We start from the raw sequence: 25,994 nt of genomic DNA, 5'->3' as shown, positions 1-25,994 counted from the left end.
GAGTTCAATTTCATTTTGTTACACCTTGATAGCCCAGATTCCATCATTTGGGATAATGCTCAGAATGACATTAACACGGCCAAAGCTGCTTATGGTTGTCTCACTCAAGCCTATGTCTCTTTTGGTGCTCCTGCAAGAAACAAATCCTTGATGTGGCCCCTAAATCTTCCACAAAACATTAAATTCTTCTTGTAGCTCACTAGTCATAAGAGTCTTCCCACAAATTCTTTTCTTGTTTATAGACATTTTTCTACTAACCCTCTTTGTTGCAGGTGTGGTCTTCAACCGAAATCCATTTTGCATCTCTTAAGAGATTACAACAAATCTCAAAGAATTTGGCTAAAGATCCACTCTTCCCTTATGGTGGATATTGTAGATCAAAATAGTACAATTGGGTTGTGTAAGCATGCTACTGGTTCAAGTGGCATGTTATTTTCCATCACGTGCTGATTTATTTGGAAGGAAAGGAACATTGCAATTTTCAATAATGAGAGTTGGCAAGATTGGTTCGTGCTATCTCAGATTAATAGTTTGTTGTCTAATGTTTCAAGTTAGCTTTCTCATCATTCAAATGATTGAGGAACAATTCAAGTCTCTTGGAAAGCTCCTCTAGACGACATGTTCAAGCTCAACATAGATGGTTCTTCTCTTGGCAACCCAGGTAAAGTTCGCTATGGAGGCATCATCAGAGACTTTCATGGTGATTGAGTAGGTGGTTTTTTTGGATCGTGCGAGTTTACAACATCTTTTCACGCGAAGTTGTTCGCTTTGGCGCATGGTATTGAGTTTGCTTGGTCTAAGGGCATTTCAACCTTGTTGTGCAAGAGTGATTCAAAAGTTTCTCATGAGATGGTGAGTTCGGGAGTTAGTAGCTTGCATCCTTATGCTGCTCTGGTGGATCGTATTTACTCCTTCAAGAATCGTCAATGGAATATCTCATTCACTCATACCTATCTTGAGGGTAATGGTATTACAAATTAGTTGGCCAAGGAGGGAGCTTCTTCAAAGTCCATCCTAATTATGAGGAATAAGTGCCCATTTGGTATCTCATCCTTGTTATTAGTAGATGCTTTGGACACTTTTTAGCTTATATTTAATTTTCTTGTCTTTTGTATTTTTTCTTCCGATTAAAAAAAAATCAGTCAAATAAAGTGTTGTTCGCATTTTAATGCATGATCAAATGATCAAATTTTCATACACACTTTTATCGCCCCTTGCTCTTGAGACCCAAAACACGTGACATAAACGTGAATATAAATACGAACTCAGTTTCTCAACACTCTACAATGGTGACGACGCTTCTAAAATTCTAAAACCCTAACCCTAACCCTAAGGAAAAAAAATCCCAATCTTCGCAAGACTCGATGAACGTGGATCACGATCAGCCTCCCTCGGTGGCCAAGGCCCAAGCGCTGCAGACCCTAACGGCAGGTTCTCTCTCGTCGTCGGTGGCGAAGCTCGCCGCATCCTCGCGGTGCATCCCTTCCGACAAGGACTTCCACTTCTACCGCAACTTCGAGGAGTTCAAGGTCCCCGTCGACGAAATCGCGCGGGAGTCTCGGTCGATGCTCGAGGCCTTCGGCGCTGTGGCGGCCCACGCGGCGTTCCCTGGCGACGTCGACGACGACGCCGCTTACGACTGGCTAGTGAACGCGAATGACGACATTTTGGAGCGGTTCGACGTGTCGGCGGACGAGTTCCGGAAGGTGCTGCAGGAGGAGGAGGCTCGGCGTCCGGCGATGCATTCCATGGAGGAAGACGGGTTTCAGTTGGTTTCTGGGAGGAAGAAGAAAGGGGGGAGAGGAAATGTGACTCTGGCGGCTACGGATTCTGAGACGGTGGCGTCACCGGGAGTTACGGTGGCAACCAAGGATAAGAAGACGATGGGGCCGAAGTCGAAGGTTCCGTTTCATATACCGACGATTAGGAGGCCGCAGGATGAGTATAGTATAGTGGTTAATAATGCGAACATGCCGTTTGAGCATGTTTGGTTGCAGAGGAGTGATGATGGGTTGAGGTTCATTCATCCACTGGTTAGTTACTTAGTTCATTTGCCTTCAGCTTGGTAATTCTATAGCTTGATTTTTTTTAGTTTGAATTTGAATTATGAGTTGATGCATCGCTACCATATGTGGTTGTGATGGTTGGATTCCATTTTTCAACGACTTGACAGTGAGTTATTAGAATCAGCATAAATCTCGTGTTTTTATAATTTTCTCTTTTGTTTTGGGTTTTTCAACAAATTTATGTGAAGTGAAAATTTTTTCAACTGTGTTGACTGCAATCGGCCATCGTTTAATATGATTGTTTGTTGGCTACTCATATATTTGCTTCTGCTAAAAGGAAGTAGTTTTCACAGGTAGGTTAGGCTTTTTCAGTGTTTTTCATTAAGGTAATTTTGTGACTTGGGTTGGAGACTTGGAGCGTATATCAAGTTCATTAGGCAAGTTAATAACTTGCTTATAGTTGCTCTTTGATCTTGCTGATATTAATGTTACTTCATGGATGCATGTTGTTAATTTAATATTTTAATATTTGGTTCTCAACCCTTGAAACTAGATTGAATCATAATGCTAGAAAGGTTGGTGCAATCACAACTCCATTGCCTTTATGTGGAGAAGTCTAATAATTGATGCCTTGATAAGAGAAGGAATTTGGAATTTTGGATCCTATTCTGTTGTTAAGTAACACGATGTTGTCCTGTTAGGGAGAGAAAGAAACAATTTTTATTTTAATTAAACAATGGCCTACCATGATTGGTTGTAGGACCACAAAATATACATTGTTTTGTTATGTCTTTCTTTCTTTGACCTGACCATATCCTGTTAACAACAAGAGAAAATCCAAATCCCATTTGAGAACGGCATTAGTTAAACTGAATTGTTCCCCCTTCTGCCAGTTATAGTGTTTAGTTATGTGGTCTCTTCAATCAAGATGAGATAACAATGCTAGTTGCATGTGGGTGATTTTTAGTAACCTTAAAAGCAAGATCAATCATGCTGACTATTTGCATGTTGGTATGGTATACCTGAAAGCAATAGTTTGGGTTTAACAATATTTTCTGTATCATGTTGATACCCTTTCATTCTTGTAATATTACATGAACCAGGATTATGGATTCAATGAGCCTTGTTGTAAGTCTTAGGATGCATGGAGGGCTAAATCCTTTTCAAAGGAGTAAATGCTATTTTTGGCATTGAAATCTTGTTAGAAATAACTATTGGTTTTCTGATAGCATTCTACTTATAACATTCTACATCTAAATCCTGCTTTTCTAACATTTAAATCTCCATAGAATAGCTTTTGGTGGTTTTATTTTGTTTTGCATTAGCAATCTCTATCCCTTGTGCGTGCAGGTGCACTTATGGAAAATTTTCATAACTTTGATTATTGTTGGTTGTGTTGGGATGTTTTTATTTTGTCATCTTCTCTAACGGTTAGTGTTAATCTATTATTAATTTATTATTGAAGGAAAAACTATCTGTTTTGGATTTTGTTGATACAAATCTTGAGGATGTTGTGCCAGTGAAGCCTCCCTCAATAGAAAGCACCCCTTTTAAGCTCGTGCAGGAAGTCAAAGATTTAAAAGAGTTGGTGGCTAAGCTGCGTTCTGTGAATGAATTTGCGGTAAAACATGATCACTATTCTATACTTAGAAATTACCTCATGACCATTTACACAATTTGATTCTTGTATCTGATGTGTGCAACAACAATTACACATGATAAAAAAAATCAAATTTCCTGTTGGTTTCCCTTAGAAAAGTTGAATCTTTATACTAAGTAGTGCGAATTCTGATGCATTTTCTCTGAAGCTACTCTATCCAACTTTAGAGAGAAGTACTAAAAGTCTAAAACTACTTTTTTTTGGTCAAAAACCATATCTAATCATCATATATCTTTTGAACATTTTTTCTAAGGCTCATAGAAAGGAGCACAATTGGACAGGCTATTAAGCTCTAGCCTTTCAAGCTTATTGATACGTGTTACACATGAACGTTTGTTGTATAATAGTGTCATTTATGAGCCTTCATCTTATAGCTTAAACTTTTAGATTTGTTCGTTAACCATGGTAAATTCTTACCATGATTATCAAACTTGCTAGTCAACTTGTACACTCAGCTGAGTTTGCGAGTCTAGTTGCCTCTCATGAGTCAACTCGTGAGTAAACTCACTTTTTGAGCAAACTCGTACAGACTCGAAGTGGACTCGTTAAACTTATGCAGCCTGATTCCAGGGCCGAGTCAACGAGTCCGGTTAGGGTCAAATTTTTTAATGAAATACTTGAAATGAAGGTGAGGAGGAATCAAAACCTCACTTTCTCTCACAGCTTTATTAGATTCAAAATGTTACATATATATAGGATACAAAAAAGAGAGAGAGGAGAGATGACAGTGACATCTCACTACTGCCTTCTGAATATGGCTTACAGATTAAGCTACCAAACAAAGCTAAAATACAAAAGAAATATTCAACATTCAACACTCCCCCTCAAGCTGGAGCATATAAATCATATGCACCAAGCTTGGAACATATAGTCTGAATTCTGGGTCCTCTTAGGGACTTAGTCAAAATATCCGTTGGCTGGTCATTAGAACCAATGAACTCAGTGACAATCTCCTTGGACAGAAGCTTCTCTCGAATGAAATGACAATCAATCTCTATATGCTTAGTCCTTTCATGAAAGACTGGGTTTGAGGCAATATGAAGAGCAGCCTGATTATCACAATACAACTTCATTTGCAACTCTTCACAAAACCTCAATTCTTGTAGAAATTGTTTAATCCACATGAGTTCACAAGTAACCATAGCCATCGATCGATATTCAGCTTCTACACTGGACCGAGCTACAATCGTCTGTTTCTTGCTTTTCTAAGAAATAAGATTTCCTTCAATGAAGACACAATAGCCCGATGTAGACCTCCTATCCGTGGGACAGCCAGCCCAATCAGCATCACAATATCCTGATAATTGCGTATTACCCTTGTCTTCATACAACAACCCTTGTCCAGGAGCTCTCTTAATATACCTCAAAATATGCATGACAACATTCCAATGGTCCAAATGAGGATTCTGCATAAATTGGCTAACCACTCCCACAGCAAAGGAGATATCAGGTCTAGTGATGGTAAGGTAAATGAGTTTTCCCACAAGCCTCCTATATCTCTCGGGATCAGGATAAACTTCACTTTGATCTGCCATGAGCTTCAAATTAGGATCCATAGGACTTTTAACAGGTCTACAATTTTGCATACCTGTTTCTTCTAAAATATCAAGAGCATACTTCCTCTGAGAGATCACAACACCATCTCCTGATTGAGCCACTTCAATACCAAGGAAATACTTCAAAGATCCCAGATCTTTGGTCTGAAAATGACTGAATAAATGCTCTTTTAGCTGGCTGATCTTAGTAGCATCATTCCCTGTAATCACTATATCATCAACATAGACCATTAGATAAACACATTTTCCATGAGATGTATGACAATAAAATACAGAGTGATCAGCTTCACTTCGTTTCAGTCCAAACATTTGAACAACATGACTAAATTTATCAAACCAAGCACGAGGAGATTGCTTCAACCCATAGAGAGATCGGTGAAGCTTACACACAAGGCCATACTCCCCCTGAGCAACAAACCCAGGTGGTTGCTCCATATAAATATCCTCCTCAAGATCACCGTGGAGGAATTCATTCTTAATATCAAGCTGATGGAGGGACCAGTGACAAATAGCAGCCATAGCAAGAAATAGACGAACAGTGGTGAGTTTGGCGACAGGAGAGAAAGTATCACAGTAATCAATGCCATATACCTGTGTGTAGCCTTTAGCTACCAAACGAGCCTTAAGCCGATCAACCTCACCAGTGGACCCAACTTTAACAGTGTAGACCCACCTACAACCAACAGGGGTCTTACCAGGGGGAAGAGGAACAAGCTCCCAAGTACCATTATTTTCAAGGGCCTGCATTTCATCAATCATAGCTTGTCTCCAGTCAGGATGATCAAGTGCCTCACGGACAGTGGAAGGAATGGCAAGGGAAGACAATGAACAAACAAAGGAATTGTATGAAGGAGACAAACGGTGATAGCTTAAGAAATTATAAATAGGATGAGGATTACGGGTAGAACGAGTACCTTTTCTGATGGCAATGGGCCAATGTGAATCAGAAGGAGAAGAAGTGGAAGGAGAGGGTGGATCCATGAGTGGAGGACTGGTCGAAGAAGGACGAGAATCACGAGGAGAGGCTTCAGGTACTGGAGATCCAATCTGCCTTGTCCTGTGTTGATCTGTAGTCAGAGGTGGTAAGACGACTTCAGGTGAATTTGGTGAGGAAGATGGAACAATACTGACACTTTGGCCTGAGTTATCTAGGGGATAAGGAGAAGGAATAGGGAGAACTTCCTGAAGAGACGAAGAATGGTCCACGGAGGGTGAAAAGAAGGGTGTGTCTTCAAAGAAGGTTACATCTGCAAACATGTAGTATCGTCTCATGGTTGGAGAGTAACATTTGTAACCCTTTTGAAGACGAGAATAACCCAGGAAGACACATTTGACTGACCTAGCAAAGAGTTTATCTAAACTAGGAGACAAATCATGAACAAAACAGGTACAACCAAACACTTTAGGAGAGACATGAAATAGAGGATCATGAGGAAAGACAAGTGAGTGAGGAATTTGGTTTTCAAGAGAAGAAGAAGGCATCCGATTGATTAGGAAACAAGCAGTAAGCACTGCATCTCCCCAATGATGTATCGGAACATTCGAATTTAGCATTAGGGAGCGTGCAGTTTCAAGAAGATGATGATTCTTTCTTTCTGCAATACCATTTTGTTGTGGTGTGTGAGGACATGTGGATTGATGTAGAATACCTTTGGAAGACAAAAAAGAAGAAAGATCATGAGAGAAATACTCTTTAGCATTATCACTTCTGAAAATTTTAATTGTTTTTTCAAATTGATTCTCAATTTCATTGTAGAATGACACAAATATAGGCAAAAGTTCATATCTGTCTTTCATTAAATAAACCCAAGTACATCTGGAGAATTCATCAATGAAGGTTACAAAATATCGAAAACCAAAAGATGTAACACGACTTGGTCCCCAAATATCAGAATGAATGGTAGAGAAAGCCGAGTTACATCTTTGTACAGTTTGAGGAAATGACGACCTGACATGTTTTCCTAGTTGACAAGATTCACAATCTAAGACTCGAAGATTCTTAAGACTAGGGACCATCATCTTCAATTTTGATAAACTTGGGTGTCCTAGACGATCATGCAAAAGTTTGGGTTTTGAGATTGCAAAACAAGACCTAGGTGGACTGGATTCCGAATAGTAAAGTCCTCGTGATTCATGTCCTTCTCCAATCAGTCGCCCCGTCCCATGTTCCTGAATAACAAAAGGATTAGCAGTAAAGGTTACTGAACAATTTAATGAATGAGTTAACTGACTTAGTGAGATTAAATTATAGGGACACTGAGGAAGGAATAAAACAAAGTTTAATTTCAAGGAAGGAGACAATGAAACTTGACCACTTCCTTGAGACGCAACCTTGGAGCCATTAACTACAGTGACGAGGTGAGGAATTTTTGGTAAGGAAAAGGATGAAAAGGAAGACTTATTACCGGAAATATGGTCAGAGGCACCTGAGTTGAGTATCCAAGGACTAGGACCTTCAATTGATTGAGAGATACAAGCTGTTGAAAAACATGGTACAGATGAGGATTGAGCTTGGTTGCTGGGTCTCTCGGATTTGAGCTTCAAATACTCCTGATACTCCTCATCAGAGAACTTAGACTCCGCTTTCTCTGATTTAGAAACCTGTGCAACCTTGTTAGGAAACCCATGCAACGAATAACAATTCTCTTGGGTGTGACCCATCCTCTTGCAGTAGGTGCAATGAGGACGTCCACCCCTTCCGTTGCGGCCTCCTCTGCTGTTGCGGCCACCTCCTCTACCACTTGATGCAACCATTGCTGACGTCTCCACACTATCAGTAGGATTTTCATCCTTCGATAAGTGAGGCACACGGAGAAGCCTAGTGATGAGAGAATCCATGGATGGAACCTGATCCCCAGCGAGTACTTGATCACGAACATGATCAAAGTCTGAGTGTAAGCTTCTCAGGATAAGGACCATGTAAAACTTGTCCAGTTTCCTGTTCACTTCTTCTAATGAATCAGTCACAAGAAACTTTCTCAGCTTTTCCACGGCAGCCTGAGCCTTACCCACATGAGCAATCATGTCATGGCTGGTTTGCTTGAGGGCTGTAACCTTCATGGTTGCATCAAATAAGCTTTGAATATCATTGGCAAAAATTTCTTGAGCCTTCTTCCAAAAAGAACGACACGTTTTAAATGATCTAAGGATATCCAAAATATCCGGCTCAACTGATTGCCATAACACAGCACACAATTGATAATCAAGCTTCTCCCATTCGGCTCTTTTGTCACTTGAAACAGAATCGGAAGCTTTCTCCAAGTGGTCATGGTGTCCTTGATCGAGAAACCAAAGTTCTACGGAAGCAGACCATGAGGGGTAATTTTTCCAGTTGAGTTTAGCAGCTGTGATGGTTGGAGTCCCGGAGAAGGAGAAAACAGGTCCAGGGGAAGCCATTTTGACCCACAAGGTGAAACCTTAAGGGAGCAAAAAGGTGGAGAGAATAGGGCTGTAGCATTCCAGGTAACGAAACTGGAAACTGAGGGCTGGAACGGACTCAGGAGAAGTCAACGAAGGGAACGGCGGACGGCGGCGACGGCGACGGCGACGGCGGACGACGGCGGATGACACCTGCTCTGATGCCAACTTGAAATGAAGGTGAGGAGGAATCAAAACCTCACTTTCTCTCACAGCTTTATTAGATTCAAAATGTTATATATATATAGGATACAAAAGAGAGAGAGGAGAGATGACAGTGACATCTCATTGCTGCCTTCTGAATAAGGCTTACAGATTAAGCTACCAAACAAAGCTAAAATACAAAAGAAATATTCAACATTCAACAGAAATGACACAGGCTTGGGCCTTCTCTATTGTCTATTTTGTATTGTAGGGCCTGTGTTTCAGCCCAACATGTTTTTTTTACATAAAAATATAATGAATTGTTGGGCCTCTTTTTGTGTCGAATGACTTTTTTTTTAATGTAAAACGTAGCATATAATATATAAATTTATAATCAACTAAATAATAATAAATTAAATAAACAGGTATTTATAGGTATTTTATATTTTTTTATTATTATTATTTTTATATGAAGTAGCTCTTACGAGTTAAGTTTGTGAGTCGAGTTTACGGGGCTCCCACGAGTCTACGTAAACTCTCAAGTTTATGATTGTTACCATGTCATTTTTCTGGTTTACTCTTAACTTGAGAGTTACAGGTTGAGCTAGTGATTTGCTTAACTTGTAGAAAATATGGTTGCTGCCATTTTGTTTGGAGTTATGTTTCTCTGTTGGTTGTGAGAATAGATTTTAGTATCTCAGGTTTATAGTTCTTGTACTCTAGGATAGGATACAGTTCTTCAACATTTTGTACACCTTTAGATGCACTTAATTGCATTTGATTGTTGGGCTGATATTCTCCTTTCCTGTAGTCACTCCCTCCATTAATTCCATTCATGCATTCTTTTGACTTTTGTAATGACTTGAAGTTGAAATGTATAGGTTGATTTGGAACATAATCAATATCGGTCTTTCCAAGGTTTGACTTGCCTGATGCAAATTTCAACAAGGACCGAAGATTTTGTTGTTGACACATTGAAACTTCGCATTCATATTGGACCCTATCTAAGGGAAATCTTCAAGGACCCTGCCAAAAGGAAGGTTAGTTGCACATAAATTGGTTTTTCTCTTAATTCAACTTATTTGTCTCATTCTATTAACACTATTTATGGGTTAATTAGGTCATGCATGGTGCGGATCGAGATATTGTGTGGCTTCAACGAGACTTTGGAATTTATATTTGTAATTTGTTTGACACTCACCAGGTTTGTTTAAATGCTCTGGCTATTCAATATTGAAAGATTGAAATTATTTCATTTTTACTTATTGAGGCACAAAACTGTACTATCAGTTATTTGGTTGGCAATAGTTATTATGCAAGAGTTTTTCTTTTATTGGTTGATACTGGCTCTGCATGTGGAATTTCAGTGTTTTGGTGTTCATGTATTCATAAACTTGGAGAATTTATTGCACTAGACTAATCTATTTTGATTGCTTAGCTTAGGCTTCAAAGTTGCTAAACTTGGAGAGAAATAGTTTGGAGCATATTCTACATCATTTTTGTGAAGTTACTGCAAACAAAGAGTATGCTGTCTTTAGTTTTTCACTTAAATTTTTTGCATTAATCCATTGAGCTTAGAGGCTTTACTAGTGCTTCTGGCACACTTTTTTCATTTTTTTCTTAAATTTTGAAACATTAACAACTCCTTGCAGATACCAAAATGCAGACTGGAGACTACGTCCACTTCCTAATGAGATGCTAAGGTATGATTATACTTTTAACTTCTTAGATATGACTCTTCCTTGATTCATCATTTGTTTTTCCTCCCTTTGTCTTCTTTTTGCACTATTGGATTTTAAATGTGCTTGGTTTCCAAAAATCTATTGGAGGTAAGTAATGAGTAATCTAGTTTTGTGCGATTGTTTAGCATACTAGGAATCTATAGAATTTGATAATCCTTGGTTACATTGTTGGCCATTTCCCTTGTACTAGGGTGGGGTTTACTTGCAATTAACCTGATAGTACATTAGTGCAACAATAACAATAATAACCTTATGCAAAAAGCTAGCTCATGGGGTTGAGTTAGGCCTAAACTCACATTCTAAGATGGTATCACATTCTAAGATTCTAAGATGATATCAAAGCATATCCAAGATTAATCCAAAGGGTTACCCACCATTGTTATCTATGCACCAAGCCCAAGAAGTGCTAGGTATGAGGGGGTGTAACAGAAAAAACCTAAGTCTCACATCAGCTAAAAATAAAGCTAAGTTAGAGTATATAAGTGAGGGACAACTCTCATCCCTTGAGCTAGCTTTTGGGGTTGAGTTAGGCCCAAACTCTCATTCTAGAATTCTGACCATAGCAGCCTCAAATATTTGTTTCAGCAGCGGATTACAACCACAGATCGACAATGTTGGCTTTCCAAGTTGATGGGGTTTCAATTTGAGATGATTTACAAACCAGGCCTTGAGAACAAGGCAGCCAATGCTCTATCCCGCCAGTTTTAGTCGCCCGAGCTTAATACTGTCTCCATAAGCCCATATTGGGTGGATTTTTCTAAGCTTCATGAGATGTTAAGACCTGAATGTATTGCAACGGCATAAGTATCAAGCTATGTCACCAGCCAGCATGCTGCAACCCATTTCCATTCTAGAGGTCGTTTGGGCTGATATCTCTCTTGATTTTATAATTGGACTACCTTGATCACATGGTTTTGAGTTTATCTTGGTGGTGGTGGATCACTTCTCGAGGTATGCCTATTTTTTGCCTCTCAAACACCCTTTTACAGCCGAGATAGTTGCAAAGTCTTTCACTAGAGATGTAGCCAAATTGCATGGGTTTCCCAATTCTATTATTAGTGAACCCCATCTTTTTGAGTAAGTTTTGCGGGGAACTCTTCCGGCTTCAGGGAACAGTTTTGTGTATGATCACCTTCTATCACCCCAAATTGATGGGCAGACAGAAGTTGTGAATCACTGTCTGGAGACCTTTCTTTGCTTCACATTATAACAGCTAACCAAATGGTACTCTTGGTCATCTTAGGCTGAATTTTGGTACAACACTTCTTCCCATTCAGCCATCGGAAAATCCCCTTTTGAAGTGTTGTATGGTCGACCACCTCCCACAGTGCTTTGTTTCTTGGTTGGAGAAACATAAGTTGAGTTTGTTGCTACCGTTCTCATAGACCGTGATGAAGCATTGTGCCAATTGAAATAGCATATGAACAGGGCACAACAAACTATGAAGAAACATGCTGATGCTCACCAACTCCAGGTTATCTATGCTGTAGGTGATTGGGTTTATGTCAAGCTTGGTCCACATCGCCAACACTCAGTAGCCCAGCGTATCAACCCAAAGTTGTCCCTTGGATACTTCGGTCCCTTTTAGATTGTCTCTCGTATTGGTGAAGTTGCTTATAAGCTGCAATTACCTGATTCAGCACGCATCCATCATGTGTTTCATGTATTCCAGTTAAAGCATTCTCTCAAAAGTGGGTCTATAGCTGTGGCTTTACTACCACCTAGAATGGAAGTCGGGAATTCTAAAAACCCCACTCCTTAAGTTGTGCTTGCCACGCAAGAGAAAAAACGTAACGAAGTTACCACTTAGGAGTGGTTGATATTATGGAAGTCCCAACCAGTTGAAGAGGCAACTTGGGAAATTGCAGTCTCGATCCAGGAAAAGTTTCCTTCTTTCTGCCTTGAGGACAAGGCAGCTTTTGTAGCAGACGGTATTGGTAAGAACCAACCCAATGTAGGGAAGCCTTTTTAGATCTACACCCTTGGGCCCAAGGGTTCCAAAAGTTCAATATCCTAGCCTCAATTTTGTTAGGAGGAAGGATGCTAGAAGTTAGTTAGACGAGAGAGAAATTATGCAGAGTCTGTTATCAATAGTGGGAGTGCATATTGAGTGGGTAGTGAGGAATTGTTTTAAGATTGGGAGTCGAGAGTTATTCTCTTACTTGGGGGAGCTTTGCTCTCAAATTGTTATTTGTATTCCCTTCTTTTATCTTTCAATACAAATTGCAGAATTTCTGATAGGAATTACCTATCATTGTTCCATATAAATCTCCTCCTCCAACTCACCATTAAGAAAAATATTTTTACGTCTAACTGATGAACATGCCAATGATGAATGACAGCCATGGCAAGGAAGAGATGAACAATAGTGATCTTGGCCATAGGAGAAAAAGTATCTCCATAATCAAGACCATATATTTGAGTGTAGCCTTTGGCTACCAAGCGAGCCTTAAGACGATCAACTTCACCATTAGTACTAACCATGATAACATATACCTACTGAAAATCAACAGCCTTCTTTTCAGGTGGAAGAGGAACTAACTCCTATGTACCACTATGTTCAAGAGCCTGCATTTCAACAATTATGGCTTGTCGCCATCCAGGGTGAGCAAGTGCCTCAAACATTCTTGGGAACAGTAATGGAAGACAAAGAAGAAAAAATATAAGTATGAAGGAGACAACTGGTGGTAACTTAAATAAATAGGATGAGGATTTCGAGTAGACCAAATACCTTTGCTAAGGGCAACCTATATCTGGATCATGAGAAGATGATGATGAAGAACATGAATCAAGAGTATCTTCATGCATTGTGGAACCATCTCTTTGTGTCTCGCTCTAGTAGGTAGAGATAGAAGATGGAGATAATTCAGCTTGATGATTAATTGGAGAAAGATGGCTGAATTTCTCTTTGATTGAATGTTGTGTGAGTAGAGATACTATTGGACCGAGACAAGGAATAGGTAAAACTTTTTGTATAGAGTTGGAATTTTATTCTGTTTGGAAAGAACATTGTTTCTTTGAAGAAGATAGCAGCAGTTGGCATGTAGTATCTCCTGGTCGTTGGAGAGTAACATTTGTATCCCTTTTGAAGGCGGAAATAATCAAGAAACACATTTGATAGCTCTTGCCGTGAGCTTGTCAAGACCTAGAGAAACATCATGAACAAAACATGTACATCCAAAGACCTTAGGAGAAACATGATACAGGGGTTCATTAGGAAAGAGGATTGAGTGAGGAGTTTTATTTTCAAGAGATGAAGAAGGCTTCCTATTTATTAAAAAACTGTCACCCCAATGGTGAACAAGAACATTTGCACTAAGTAACAATGTCTGTGTAGTCTCAGCTAGATGTCTGTTTTTCCTTTCAACTATTCCATTTTGTTGTGGTGTGTGAGGGCATGTGGGCTGATGTAGGATTCCTTGTGAGGACAAAAAGGAGGAAAGTTTTGAAGAGAAATACTCCTTGGCATTGTCACTTTTAAGAATTTTAATAATTTCCCAAACTGATTTTTAATTTCATTGAAAAAGGACATGAATATAGACAAAAGTTTAGATTTATCTTTCATTAAATAAACCCAAGTACATTGATAGCATTAAAAAATAAAGGTTGCAAAATATCTAAAACCAAAAGATGTTACATGGCTTGGTCCCCATATATCTAAATGAATGGTAGAAAAAGAAAAGTTACATCTTTTTTCAGTTTGCTTTGGAAAAGATGACCTGGCATGCTTGCCTAATTGACAAGATTTACAATCTAACATTTGTAACTATTATCTTCAACTTTGCTAGACTTGGGAGACCTAGACGATCATGCAAAAGCTTTGGAGATGAAGAAGTAAAACAGGACACAAAAGAGCTGGTTTCCAAATAGTAAAGGCCTTGTGATTCATGTCTTACGCCAATCAGCCGACACGTACCTCGGTCCTGTATAACAAAGGAATCAAACATTAAATGTTATCAAGCAATTTAAGGATTGAGTCAACTGACTTAGAGAAATTAGGTTATAAGGAGAATTTGGAATATACAAAACTGAATTTAAATTCAAGGAGGGAGAAAGAGGAACTTGACTAATTCCATGAGATGCAACTTTGGACTTATTGGCTAATGTAATAAGGTGAGGAAATAGAGGAAAACAAGGAATTATTACCAGAATAGTGATCAGAAACACCTGAATCAAAATATCCATAGACCTTGACCTTCCAGATGTAGAGACATTTGCTGCCTTATCAGGCCAATCATGTAGGCCATAACACTTATTTTGAGTATGATTTTCTTTTCCACAATAAGAACACCTCTACCCTCACGTCCTCCTCCTCTATTACCACAACCCCCTCTATCCCTACCACGAGAGGCAACCATGACTGAAGTCTCACCAGTTGTAGCTGCATTTTCACCTTTGATCAAAGTAGGAACACACAGAAGTCTAGTGACCAAGCTATTAACTGAAGGAATCTAATCATCGGCCAAAATTTGATCGCGCACATGATCATAATCTGAATGCAAACTCCGCAAGTTAAAACCATAAACAGTTTATCAAATTACTTTACTCTTTTATCTTGGTTTCAGCTTGATGATTACTGGTATACTGTCATGGGCAATAAAATTAATACAATCTAATTAACTATTTTTCTGATGACAGATATGCCAGAGAAGATACACACTATCTGTTGTATATATATGACTTAATGAGGATTAGGTTATTTGCCTTGTCTAAGGAGTCTGAAAGTTCCGAGTCTTCAGACACTCCTCCAGTGGAGGTAAGTGTTAACTATCATCTACACCAAATAAATCTCTTCCTGTGCATGCTATTACATTAAATTTTTAGATGAATTTGATTTGGTTGAAGTTGAACATCTTCCTTTCATGCTTTACTGTGTTTGGAAATTTGACGTTTGGTTTAAATTTGTTAGTACTTGTGTTTATGTCACCTTCAAATACGTTTAAAATGTTTAGTAATTGAGAATTGATTCAAGTTCTAAAATAGAAGGTAACACTTATGTGTATCAGTTCTTCCAACTTTTTTCTTTATGATATTCATTGTGATCTGCATGTTTTGAGAAAGCCTTTCTCATGTTTTTTTTTTCTTTGTTCAAAAGCTATCTTAGGAAGCTGATAGTAAAGCCTTTTATTTTCCCTCCCAAAATAAGCTACGTCCAAACAACCATACAGTTGTAGTTATTGAAGAGACTAGAGGTTGTGAAATGCTTGAGTGCTTAACCCACTCAACTGATCTATATTTATATAGACTTAGGGAGTAAATACAATGTGAAATTTACAAGAATATTAATGAAGTTCTAGTACCTATGTACATGCATGTGAATTCCTAGATACATGAATATGTGACTAACTAGGTACATTAATAACTATTCTTTATTGGAACAAGTACCCATGCAATGTGTGGAACAAGTACCCATACAATGTGTGTAACTCCAACACTCCTCCTCAAGCTAGAGCATATAAGTCAAATGCTCCATGCTTGGAACAAATATTTTGAATTCTTGGTCCCCTTAGAGATTTTGTAAAGATGACTGCTAGTTGATCATTAGAACTAACGAATTCAGTAATAACTTCCTTAGAAAGGACTTTCTCCCGGACAAAATGACAATCAATTTCAATATGTTTAGTTCTCTCATGGAATACTGGATTAGAAGCTATATGTAGGGCTGCCTGATTATCACAACATAACTTCATTTGTTGGGTATTTTCAAACTTCAATTCTTGAAGAAGTTGTTTAATTCAAATGAGCTCACAAGTGGCTATAGCCATAGCTCTATATTCAGCCTCTGCACTAGACCTTGCAACAAAATTTTGCTTCTTACTCTTCCACGAGACAAGATTTCCTTCAACAGACACAATATCCTGAAGTGAAACGCCTATCGAATGGGTGATCCTGCCCAATCTGCATCGCAAAATCCAACTATTTGAGTGTTTTCTTTGTCTTCATAGAGTAGTCCTTGTCCTGGGGTCCTTTTAATGTATCTCAAAATTCGAATTACTACATCCCAATAATCATTATGAGGAGACTGCATGAATTGACTCACCACTCCAACTGCAAAGGAAATATCTGGCCTTGTAATAGTGACGTAGATAAGCTTCCCAACCAATCTCCGATATCTTTTAGGATCAAAATAAGGCTCCCCCTAATTGGGTAGCAATTTTTGATTTGGATCCATGGGACTATCAATTGGTCTACAATTTGACATATCAGTTTCTTTTTTTTTTTTGCTCAGCACATACCAGTTTCTTTAAGTATGTCTAACGCATACTTTCTTTGTGAGATGATAATCCCATCTTTTGACTGAGCAACTTCAATTCCAAGAAAATATTTAAGTTTTCCCACATCCTTAGTCTGAAAATGACTAAATAAATGTTCCTTCAGTTGAGCAATTTTTTCTTGCTCATTTCCTGTGAAGACTATATCATCTACATAGACCACCAAGTAAACACATCTACTCAATGAGGTATGACAATAAAAAACTGAATGGTCTGCTTCACTTCGTTTCATCCCAAAAGCCTGAACAACTGAGCTGAATTTTCCAAACCAAGCTCGTGGGGATTGTTTGAGTTCATAAAGAGACCTCCGAAGTTTGCAAACCAAGCTAGACTCCCCCTGAGCAACAAATCTCGGTGGTTGCTTCATATAAATCTCCTCTTCTAATTTTCCAAGTAGGAATGCATTTTTAATATCCAATTGATACAGTGGCCAATGACGGATGGCAGCTATGGCAAGAAAGACTCGAATAGAAGTAATTTTAGCCACAGGGGAGAAAGTATCTCCATAGTCTAGGTCATAAATCTGGGTATAACCTTTGGTTACCAATCGAGCTTTGAGGCTATCAATCTGTCTATTGGCCCCAACTTTTATAGCATAGACCCACCGACAACCAACAGGTTTCTTGCCTGGGGGAAGAGGAACTAGCTCCCAAGTACTATTATGCTCCAAAGCCTGTATTTCATCAATCATGGCTTGTCGCCATTCCGGATGATCAAGTGCTTCACAAAGATTTTTAGGAAGAGAAACAAAAGATAAAGAGGAAACAAAAGAATGGTACGAAGAAGAAAAACGATGATAACTTAAGAAGTTATAAATAGGATAAGGATTATGTGTCGACCGAGTACCTTTTCCTAAGAGCAATGGGCAAGTCAAGATTCTCTTCGGATAGGTCCATGGTCGGGTTGTCTACTGGAGTAGGACATGATTCAGCTGGCCTTTCATTACCTTCAAGTTCTACATCAGGAATTTGAGGACGACGTTGATATACGATGGGTGATCTTTGAGTCTGCTCAAGTGGAAGATTGTCAGGAATATTTATGGTAGACTTTATAGTTGACTCTAATTCCTGCAAAGAAGGTGATGGACCAAGATAGGGAATAGGAAAAACTTCTTGAAGAGTATTGGACTCAACCATGGAGGGAGCAAAGTATGGTTTTTCTTCAAAAAAAGTTACATCTGCAGAGATATAATAACGATTATGAATAGGAGAGTAACATTGGTAACCTTTCTGTAACTTGGAATATCCAAGGAAAACACATTTGATGGCTCGAGCAGCAAGCTTATCAAGATTTGGAGACAAGTTATGAACAAAACATGTGCATCCAAAAATACGTGGATCAACATGAAACAACGGGTCTATAGGAAACAAAATGGAATGTGGTATTTTATTTTTAATAGAGGAAGAAGACATTCGATTTATCAAAAAACAGGTTGTCAAAACTGCATCACCCCAATGCCGGACAGGTACATTGCCATGAAGTAATAATGTTCGAGCAGTCTCAACAAGATGCCTATTCTTCCTTTCGGCAATGCCATTCTGTTGAGGAGTATGAGGACAAGAGGACTGATGGAGAATGCCCTGCACTGACAAAAAAGAAGAAATAGCAGAAGAAAAATATTCTTTCGCATTATCACTCCTAAGGATCTTAATTGTCTTACCAAACTGAGTTTTAATTTCATTAACAAAAGAAGTGAGAATGGAAAAAATTTCAGATCGTTCTTTCATTAAGAAAACCCAAGTGCATTGAGAAAATTCATCAATGAAAGTAACGAAATATTTGTAACCCATAGACGAAACACGACTAGGACCCCATATATCAGAGTGAATAACCGAAGAAGGGGAATCAACACGACTTTCAACATGCCTAAAAGAAGAACGGACATGCTTTCCTAGTTGACATGACTCACAAAATAGGTCCTTTATTTTTTCAAGACTCGGAACCATTATTTTTAATTTAGATAAATGTGGGTGTCCCAAACGTTCATGAAGGAGCTTTGGTGATGTGGCAGCACTGCAAACCCAAGAAAGATTAGGCTTAGGTAGTAAAGACCATGAGATTCATATCCTACGCCAATCGTCCGACCCGTACCACGTTCCTGTATGACAAAGGAGTTAGCATCAAATGTTACTGAACAATTATGAGAACGAGTAAGTTGACTAAGAGATATTATATTGAAAGGACAACCAGGTATGAGCAAAACAGAGTTTAAAGACAAAGAAGAAGTGGGTGATACATGGCCGATTCCTGTTGCTGTAACTCTAGAACCATCGGCTAAAGTAATGAAATGAGGAATTTTAGGAGGAGAAAGGGATGAAAATAAAGAACTATTACCAACAGTGTGATCAAAAGCACCTGAATCAATTATCCATGGACTTTGATTATTACCCGATTGGGAAATGCAGGTAGTGGAGTTATGACCACTTATAGTAGATGATGTTAGAGATTCCTTGGCAGCTTTTAGCTGGAGATACTCTTCATAGTCATCCTTCAAAAACTTTATCTCAGATATTTCAGACTTTGACATATGCACCAATTTTTCGAGGAATCCATGAATAGAATATCAAGTGTCTTGTGTGTGACCCACTCTCTTACAGTAAGAACATTGAGGGCGACCTCCTCTTCCAACTCGTCCTCCTTGGTTTCCATGACCACCTCGTTCCCCTCGATTAGATACCATGACAGAAGTTTCAATACTGTCAACTGAATTTCCTCCTATTTGAAGTGTTGGATATTGAGGTTGCTGTTTGGACAAAGGGACAAAGACTGACCAGATGTAGAAACCTTTAAAGAACAAACAAGGTGGCTCTGATACCATATTGAAGAGACTAGAGGTTGTGAAATGCTTGAGTGCTTAACGCACTTAACTGATCTATATTTATATAGACTTGGGGAATAAATACAATGTGAAATTTACAAGAATATTAATGAAGTTCTAGTACCTATGTACATGCATGTGAATTCCTAGATACATGAATATGTGACTAACTAGGTACATTAATAACTATTCTTTATTGGAACAAGTACCCATGCAATGTGTGGAACAAGTACCCATACAATGTGTGTAATTCCAACAGTAGTTTTAGTTGCTTCAATCTTCTGTTTTTCTGTTGGTGTGCCTACTTGAAATTTAACTAACTAGATGAGCATGTGAACTATCAATCGATCATTACCACAAGGGTACCCTTTTATCCCTGTAGGCTGCTTTTTTGTTGGTGCTTACTTGAAATTTAACTAACTAGATGAGCATGTGAACTATCAATCGATCATTACCACAAGGGTACCCTTTTATCCCTGTAGGCTGCTTTGTCTCAATTGTTTGAACATTTGCAAATGTTACAATAATGTAAAGGTTGATTAGACATGTTTGACCTTTCTATACAAATAAAGTTTTTTGGGAAATATATTTATTCTAAATCTTTAATTAAATTGAGATACATGACTGAATGGTTGACTCAATGAAGTTTCTTTTTGGCTTTTGACTGGAATTTCCCTTGAACCAACCAACAGGTCTACAAACGCAGTTATGATGTTTGCATGCAGCTATATGAGAAAGAATTTCTGACAGAGAACTCCTATCTTCATATATATGGGTTCGTCAATATCTGTTCTTTCATTAATTTTGCATTCTATGCAAGCAACAATTGTTCACCAAGCTTTTTTAGTATATCCTGATTACTTTTCTGACTCTTCTATATAAAGGGAGTATTTATTAATTTCTGTTTTGCATGTAATGCATACCAAGAAGTGTAAAGCAAAGCTTAATTACTGTTTCTCTATAGGTTGCAGGGGGCCGGTTTCAATGCTCAACAACTTGCTATTGTTTCTGTAAGCTTTTTTTCTTTTAATTATTTGTAGCATCAATCTTGAATTACTTAACACTTACATAGGAAACAATATCTTGCCCCCTTTTTTTATTCATCAAACACCATTCTTGCCATGAATATGAAAAATGATTTCCACAGTTCTTCTAAGCAATTCTTTGCATTAAAGGTACATGATTTTATCAAGTATTGTGGTCAAGTCGTCTTAATCTAGAAGCCATGATTTTCTCGTGAATCTCAATTTGACACAAATGTGAACTTATACTCCTGGATTTTTATAGATTAATCTTTGTTAATTTTGTTTATTTTATATGTCTGGTTTACTCCTTTAGCAGTGCTCTCTGACCACATTCATTGTCATTGTCAAAATCTCAATTTAGCTATTGATAGCATTTCTTACCACCTTCATTAGTGTCATTATCACCTTTGTTTCAGTAATTTTAATAATAAAACTACAGCTTCTAACTATGTTGTCATCTCAATCACCACTATGAACTTATAGAATAGTGAGTTATCTTTATGTTGTCATCTCAATCACCACTATGAACTTATAGAATAGTGAGTTATCTTTATGTTGTCATCTCAATCACCACTATGAACTTATAGAATAGTGAGTTATCTTTGTGTTTCATGCTGTTTTCTATCATCTATCTCTGTTTATGTTTTTTTACTTTTTTCTGAAACAATCCAAAATAGCTTTCAGCTCCAAAAGGACCTGATACAATGTCGGGATTTTGTGAAAGAATGTCCAACTTCAAAAACTAATAGAATGTGGCGTGTCACTGCATAATTTACATTTGTTTTGGATTTCATTGCTCTCTATTCTTGTAATCTATTGGAGTTTATTTACTCTGTTTTTTGCTGGTTTGCAGGGGTTGTGTGAATGGAGGGACATTGTTGCCCGTGCAGAGGATGAGAGTACAGGATATGTATTGCCAAATAAATCTGTTCTTGAAATCGGTATGAAACTCATGAAAATTCTGTGTATCTTAATGTTAGCAATTTGGCTGTATGCTCAGAATTTAATTTGTATTTACTTATTTAAAAGCTAAGCAGATGCCTCTTACTACAAGCAAGCTACGGCGATTGGTGAAGTCAAAACACCCTTATGTTGAACACAATCTTGATACTGTTGTCAGCATCATTAGGCATTCTATTCAGAATTCGGCTGCATTTGAGGAAGCTGCTCAACAGTTGAAAGAGGCACAAGCTGGCACTGTAAGTAATATGTTTACAATTACCATATGAATGTTTGGGTAGAGGTTTAGTCTCTGTTTTATATCTGTACTTCATTGTCCATATAATATCACCTGTGGTCTTGTATGATGATCAATTGATTGTTATGAAGACATCATGTTATTAATGTGGGAGCTTTCTGTTTGTTATTTGTTCAACTGTCCCAATTATTTAAAGGTTATGTGTAACACCCATTTATAATCTTGGTTATTTACTATGTGTTGCAAGTAATACTTGTCCAACCCGGTAATATTGTGATTCGTAAGATCCATAATGCATAGTAACCTTATATTTAACGTTAAAATGTTCTAACATTTCTAATTAATAAGATCTAGTAGTTTGGTACTGCTAGTACAGGTCCAGCCCAATATTAGAAAACTGTTGTAACGGGACTCCTGACACACGTACTACCCTAATTTTTTAACAGTGCCCCTCATGATATAACTTACTAATCTTTTAGCTTGTTACAAAGAAACACAATGACTAACCTCATGGTTGTTAGTGGCATGAAATTATTGTTTCCACACAATGTTAAAGAAAATGTAATTATTGGAACTCTTCAATATATCTTTTGTTTGTAATCTTCTATAGGTTTTATTCATTTTATGTCTCCGTATCATGTCAATGATTAATCTAAATTAGATTTATAGTAATTTTGTTACAATACTATCATTAAAATAAACCGTTTCAAGTTCACTGTTAAGTATATTTAACATTAATATAGAAGTAAGGTATTTTAAAGTATGTATGTGTGTATATATTTGAAAAGGTGTCTAATAAACAAGGATTATGGTAGTTGGCTACTACTGTCATTTTGATCCTTGGATCTGTTATGAATGCCAGCTGAGTCAGTTTCAAAACTGATAAATTTGAGTAAGGTGAGATGTCTAAATAATTACTTTAAGAAGTTTAAAATTTTCTACTTTGATTTTCTCCTTATTCCCTAATGCTTTTCAACTGTTGAGTGCTCTACCAGCTTAATGGGTTGTTATTTAAGTGTTATTCAGTCTTAATTTCTGATTTTGTGTTGATTTAACTGTATGATGATCGCTGTACAGGCATCGGATGTAGTACCCTTTACAGATGGAACTGAAGATCCCCAATCCCATACACAAGATTCTAAGGTTGGAAATGCAATTAAGTGTTGGAATTGAAAATACCAGCTATGTCAATATCCTCGAGAAGTCATTGTAATTCTTTTGACCTCAAGCAGGAATCTTCTAATCATCAAGATACAAATGTACCAATAAATCTTAAGTCCAATAGTCTTAGATCCGAGCCACCAAAGGATAGTCTCACAATTGCAGATCAGAATAGGGATGCTAATGTTGGTGCACTTTCTACTACAAAGGTTGCAAAATTTATGTTTTTCAATGTTTAGTTCAATGTTTTAGCCTCCTCCTAGTGATGAGCATTGATCTAAATTATATTGCTAATTATAGGGAAATGGAGCAACTGTTCAGGTGCTAAAAAAGCCTACTGGTGCTTTTGGGGCACTCCTTGGGAATTCTGCTTCAAAGAGGAAGCTTGGTCCTGATAAGGTATGCTTTCGCCAGATATCTCAATGAATGTCTATATTTTAATTACATACATGATGCAAACATGCAGCTCCATGTTTGTTCTCTACTTATTTCCATACCACTTTTTGGGGATTTCTTCTTAGGGCAAGGAAGACAGCAAGCTAGAGCAGATTAGATCTTCTGTCAGTCTTCCTTTCCATTCATTTTTGGGTAGCAGTGAAAAGTCAGAACCTACAGTAGAAACTCATACTGTAGCATCTGAAATGTTAGAGTCACAGAGACCTGTTTCTGATGTAGTTTCTGTCTCTCCTCTAGATGAGATTATAATGCTAGAATCAGGCACGGGTGCAGAGAATATGGAGCAGAATAACCTAGAAAGCTCCAGTGAGCACAGGGAGAAAGATTCTGTTGTGTCCATTTCGGGAAAAGAGGATGAAGATGAGTCAGTATCACTGTTGGAATTGTCATCAAATTTTAAAAAATGCTTTCATTCAAATGATCAAAATTATAAAACCAGATGGCCCAAGAAAACTGAACAGCCCAGTGGCTTAGTGCCGATGAAGCCATTTGATTATGAAGCTGCAAGGAAACATGTTAAGTTTGGAGAACATACAAAGCATGCATCTTCCAAGGGTTCTGATAGTCATATGGAGGTAGAGGACTCAGGCAGCAAGAAGCAGCGGTCAACAATAGGACAGGGACAATTGCCACAAGGTAGAAGACGTCAGGCATTTCCTGCTTCTGGGAATCGTAGTTCAACATTCCGCTGAGACAATGAAAATGGATTCTATGTACAAATTGGCAAAGCCAGATTTTCAATTTAGCAGTGTTAAATCCAACATGATCAAGATATATAATTTTATGATTTAGCGTTGGCTGTGTCATAAGTTCTCACATCTTTTTATTATAATTTTTCTTGTTCATTATATGAGCAGCAATAGTTTTTTCCGCCTGATCAGCTATGGAAGGTGAAAATATTTGAGGGACCAGAAAAAGATGTTAGACATTGAATTGTAATATATTGGTTTGAAATTTCCAATTACAAGGTTAAATATTCTTTGCATTTAGAGTATGGAGTTTTTCCGTTGCATTTAAATCTAGAATTTATTTTTGATAAACATTAGTTGATTTTGTCTTATTATCTATTCGTGTTAATCTTAGAAAACAGTTGCATATGATAATTGAGTTTAAACATTTGATGCGATGATTAGTGATTTTTTTGGCTACAGTTCGTTAAAATTGTTCGTTGAATTTGACTAGTGTGTATGGATAAATCATTGTTGGGAGGAAACAGTCCATCTTTGAGTGCATGTAGATTCCTCGGAGAAGTTTAAAAATCCCGGTGATTGATCGGGATATTTCTTTGTAATTATATGCACAGAAAAAGAAAAAAAGGCTGTTAGTTGAATTTAACAGTGATGTCAATTTATGGTAGTTTTTTTCCCCACACCAGAATGTTGATATTGGATTTACACTTTGTGGCGACTTTTAATAAACCACAAAATAGCCTTCGGCCTTAGCCTACTTCCTTTGCTCGTTATGATTACTTCGGCATGGCTTCTTCAATAAACATTCCAAATTTCAAATTGCTAATAGACAAGGCACACAACACAAGCATTTCTTATGCGCAACCATGACCACCTTCATGGAACCATCACCAGTAAGCATCACCCAACCACCACCAAACCCAGTAGCAACTAAGCCTCACACCACCCACATACTTGTCACTGATGTTAAACCCACCACAACAACCATTACCAACCCCAAGCAAAAAGCATCAATGGAGACTTACCCTGCAACTCTTTCAGATAGTCATATCCTTTTAGCTCATTGCCTTTTCATGTTTCTCATGTTCTCTCCAATCATTTTGTGTTTCTATTTTTTTTTTTTTTTATTTGGATTGAGAATTTGGTATTAGGTTCGTAAAACTATAAATCAACAAATAAGAATTTAATAATATGACTAATTATACTAAACCAAAATACTTACTGGATTCTTTGTTTTCAAACTAGCAATCTAGAATTTTCTATTTAACAAATTGTATCTTATAAACTTATTATGAGAATAAAGTGACAAGTATAAAACGAGTATTCAGATTATAATAATTGATTCTTACAAATGTAAATATATTTTGTAAATGAGTGTAAAATAATACGTGTATTGACAATATTTATTAGCATATTAGTATGTTTGTTACAATCCAAAACAAAAGAAAGTGTTATAGAGAGAAGAGAAGAATAAGTTATAGATAGACTAATGTGTTATCGAAAGGAGGAGACATAGAAAGTAGGATAGAGATGAGGATCATAATCGAAAATAAGGACAAGAACATACATGTTTCCGTAGAATACAAAAGTCATAAGTGCGGTAGAGTTGGTATACAGGAAGTATGTAAATGTCTGTGATGCAATCCTATCCCGCAAGGGCATTGGGTAGAAGACTCCAAGTAGATTGGGCTAGAGATCCAAGGGAAGGCCCTAGGGTTCTCATGAGCCTTAGGGTAGATTTCGAGCCCATGGGCTAAGTATGAGCCCGCTTATCTTTGTAAATATTAGAATAGGTTTTTCCTTCGTTTGGGCCTTGTATTTTTGCCATTCTAGTAGTATAGGGTTTTAGG

At 37.7% G+C, this 25,994-nt stretch overlaps 1 protein-coding gene across 2 annotated transcripts; it reads left to right on the top strand.

Moving 5' to 3' along the window:
- Positions 1-1,185: 1,185 nt before the first annotated feature.
- LOC100819332 (protein RRP6-like 2) lies at positions 1,186-24,429 on the top strand. 2 transcript variants are annotated; one of them, XM_006579760.4, is made up of 15 exons: positions 1,186-2,033; positions 3,472-3,627; positions 9,665-9,823; positions 9,904-9,987; positions 10,227-10,306; positions 10,436-10,486; positions 15,164-15,281; positions 20,308-20,390; positions 20,580-20,625; positions 21,494-21,581; positions 21,670-21,839; positions 22,916-22,981; positions 23,071-23,208; positions 23,300-23,398; positions 23,693-24,429. In XM_006579760.4, the coding sequence occupies exons 1-15, from the start codon at positions 1,365-1,367 to the stop codon at positions 23,702-23,704; spliced, it is 2,019 nt and encodes a 672-aa protein (XP_006579823.1). In that variant the 5' UTR covers positions 1,186-1,364; the 3' UTR covers positions 23,705-24,429. The 2 variants fall into 2 exon arrangements, with proteins under 2 accessions (XP_006579823.1, XP_003525715.1); XM_003525667.5 differs by having other exon boundaries at positions 1,191-2,033; positions 23,521-24,429.
- The last annotated feature ends 1,565 nt before the right edge of the window (positions 24,430-25,994 follow it).

Source organism: Glycine max, chromosome 5 (assembly GCF_000004515.6).
Source record: "Glycine max cultivar Williams 82 chromosome 5, Glycine_max_v4.0, whole genome shotgun sequence".
Taxonomy (NCBI): Eukaryota; Viridiplantae; Streptophyta; class Magnoliopsida; order Fabales; family Fabaceae; genus Glycine; species Glycine max.
This window is presented reverse-complemented; position numbering and strand designations above follow the sequence as displayed.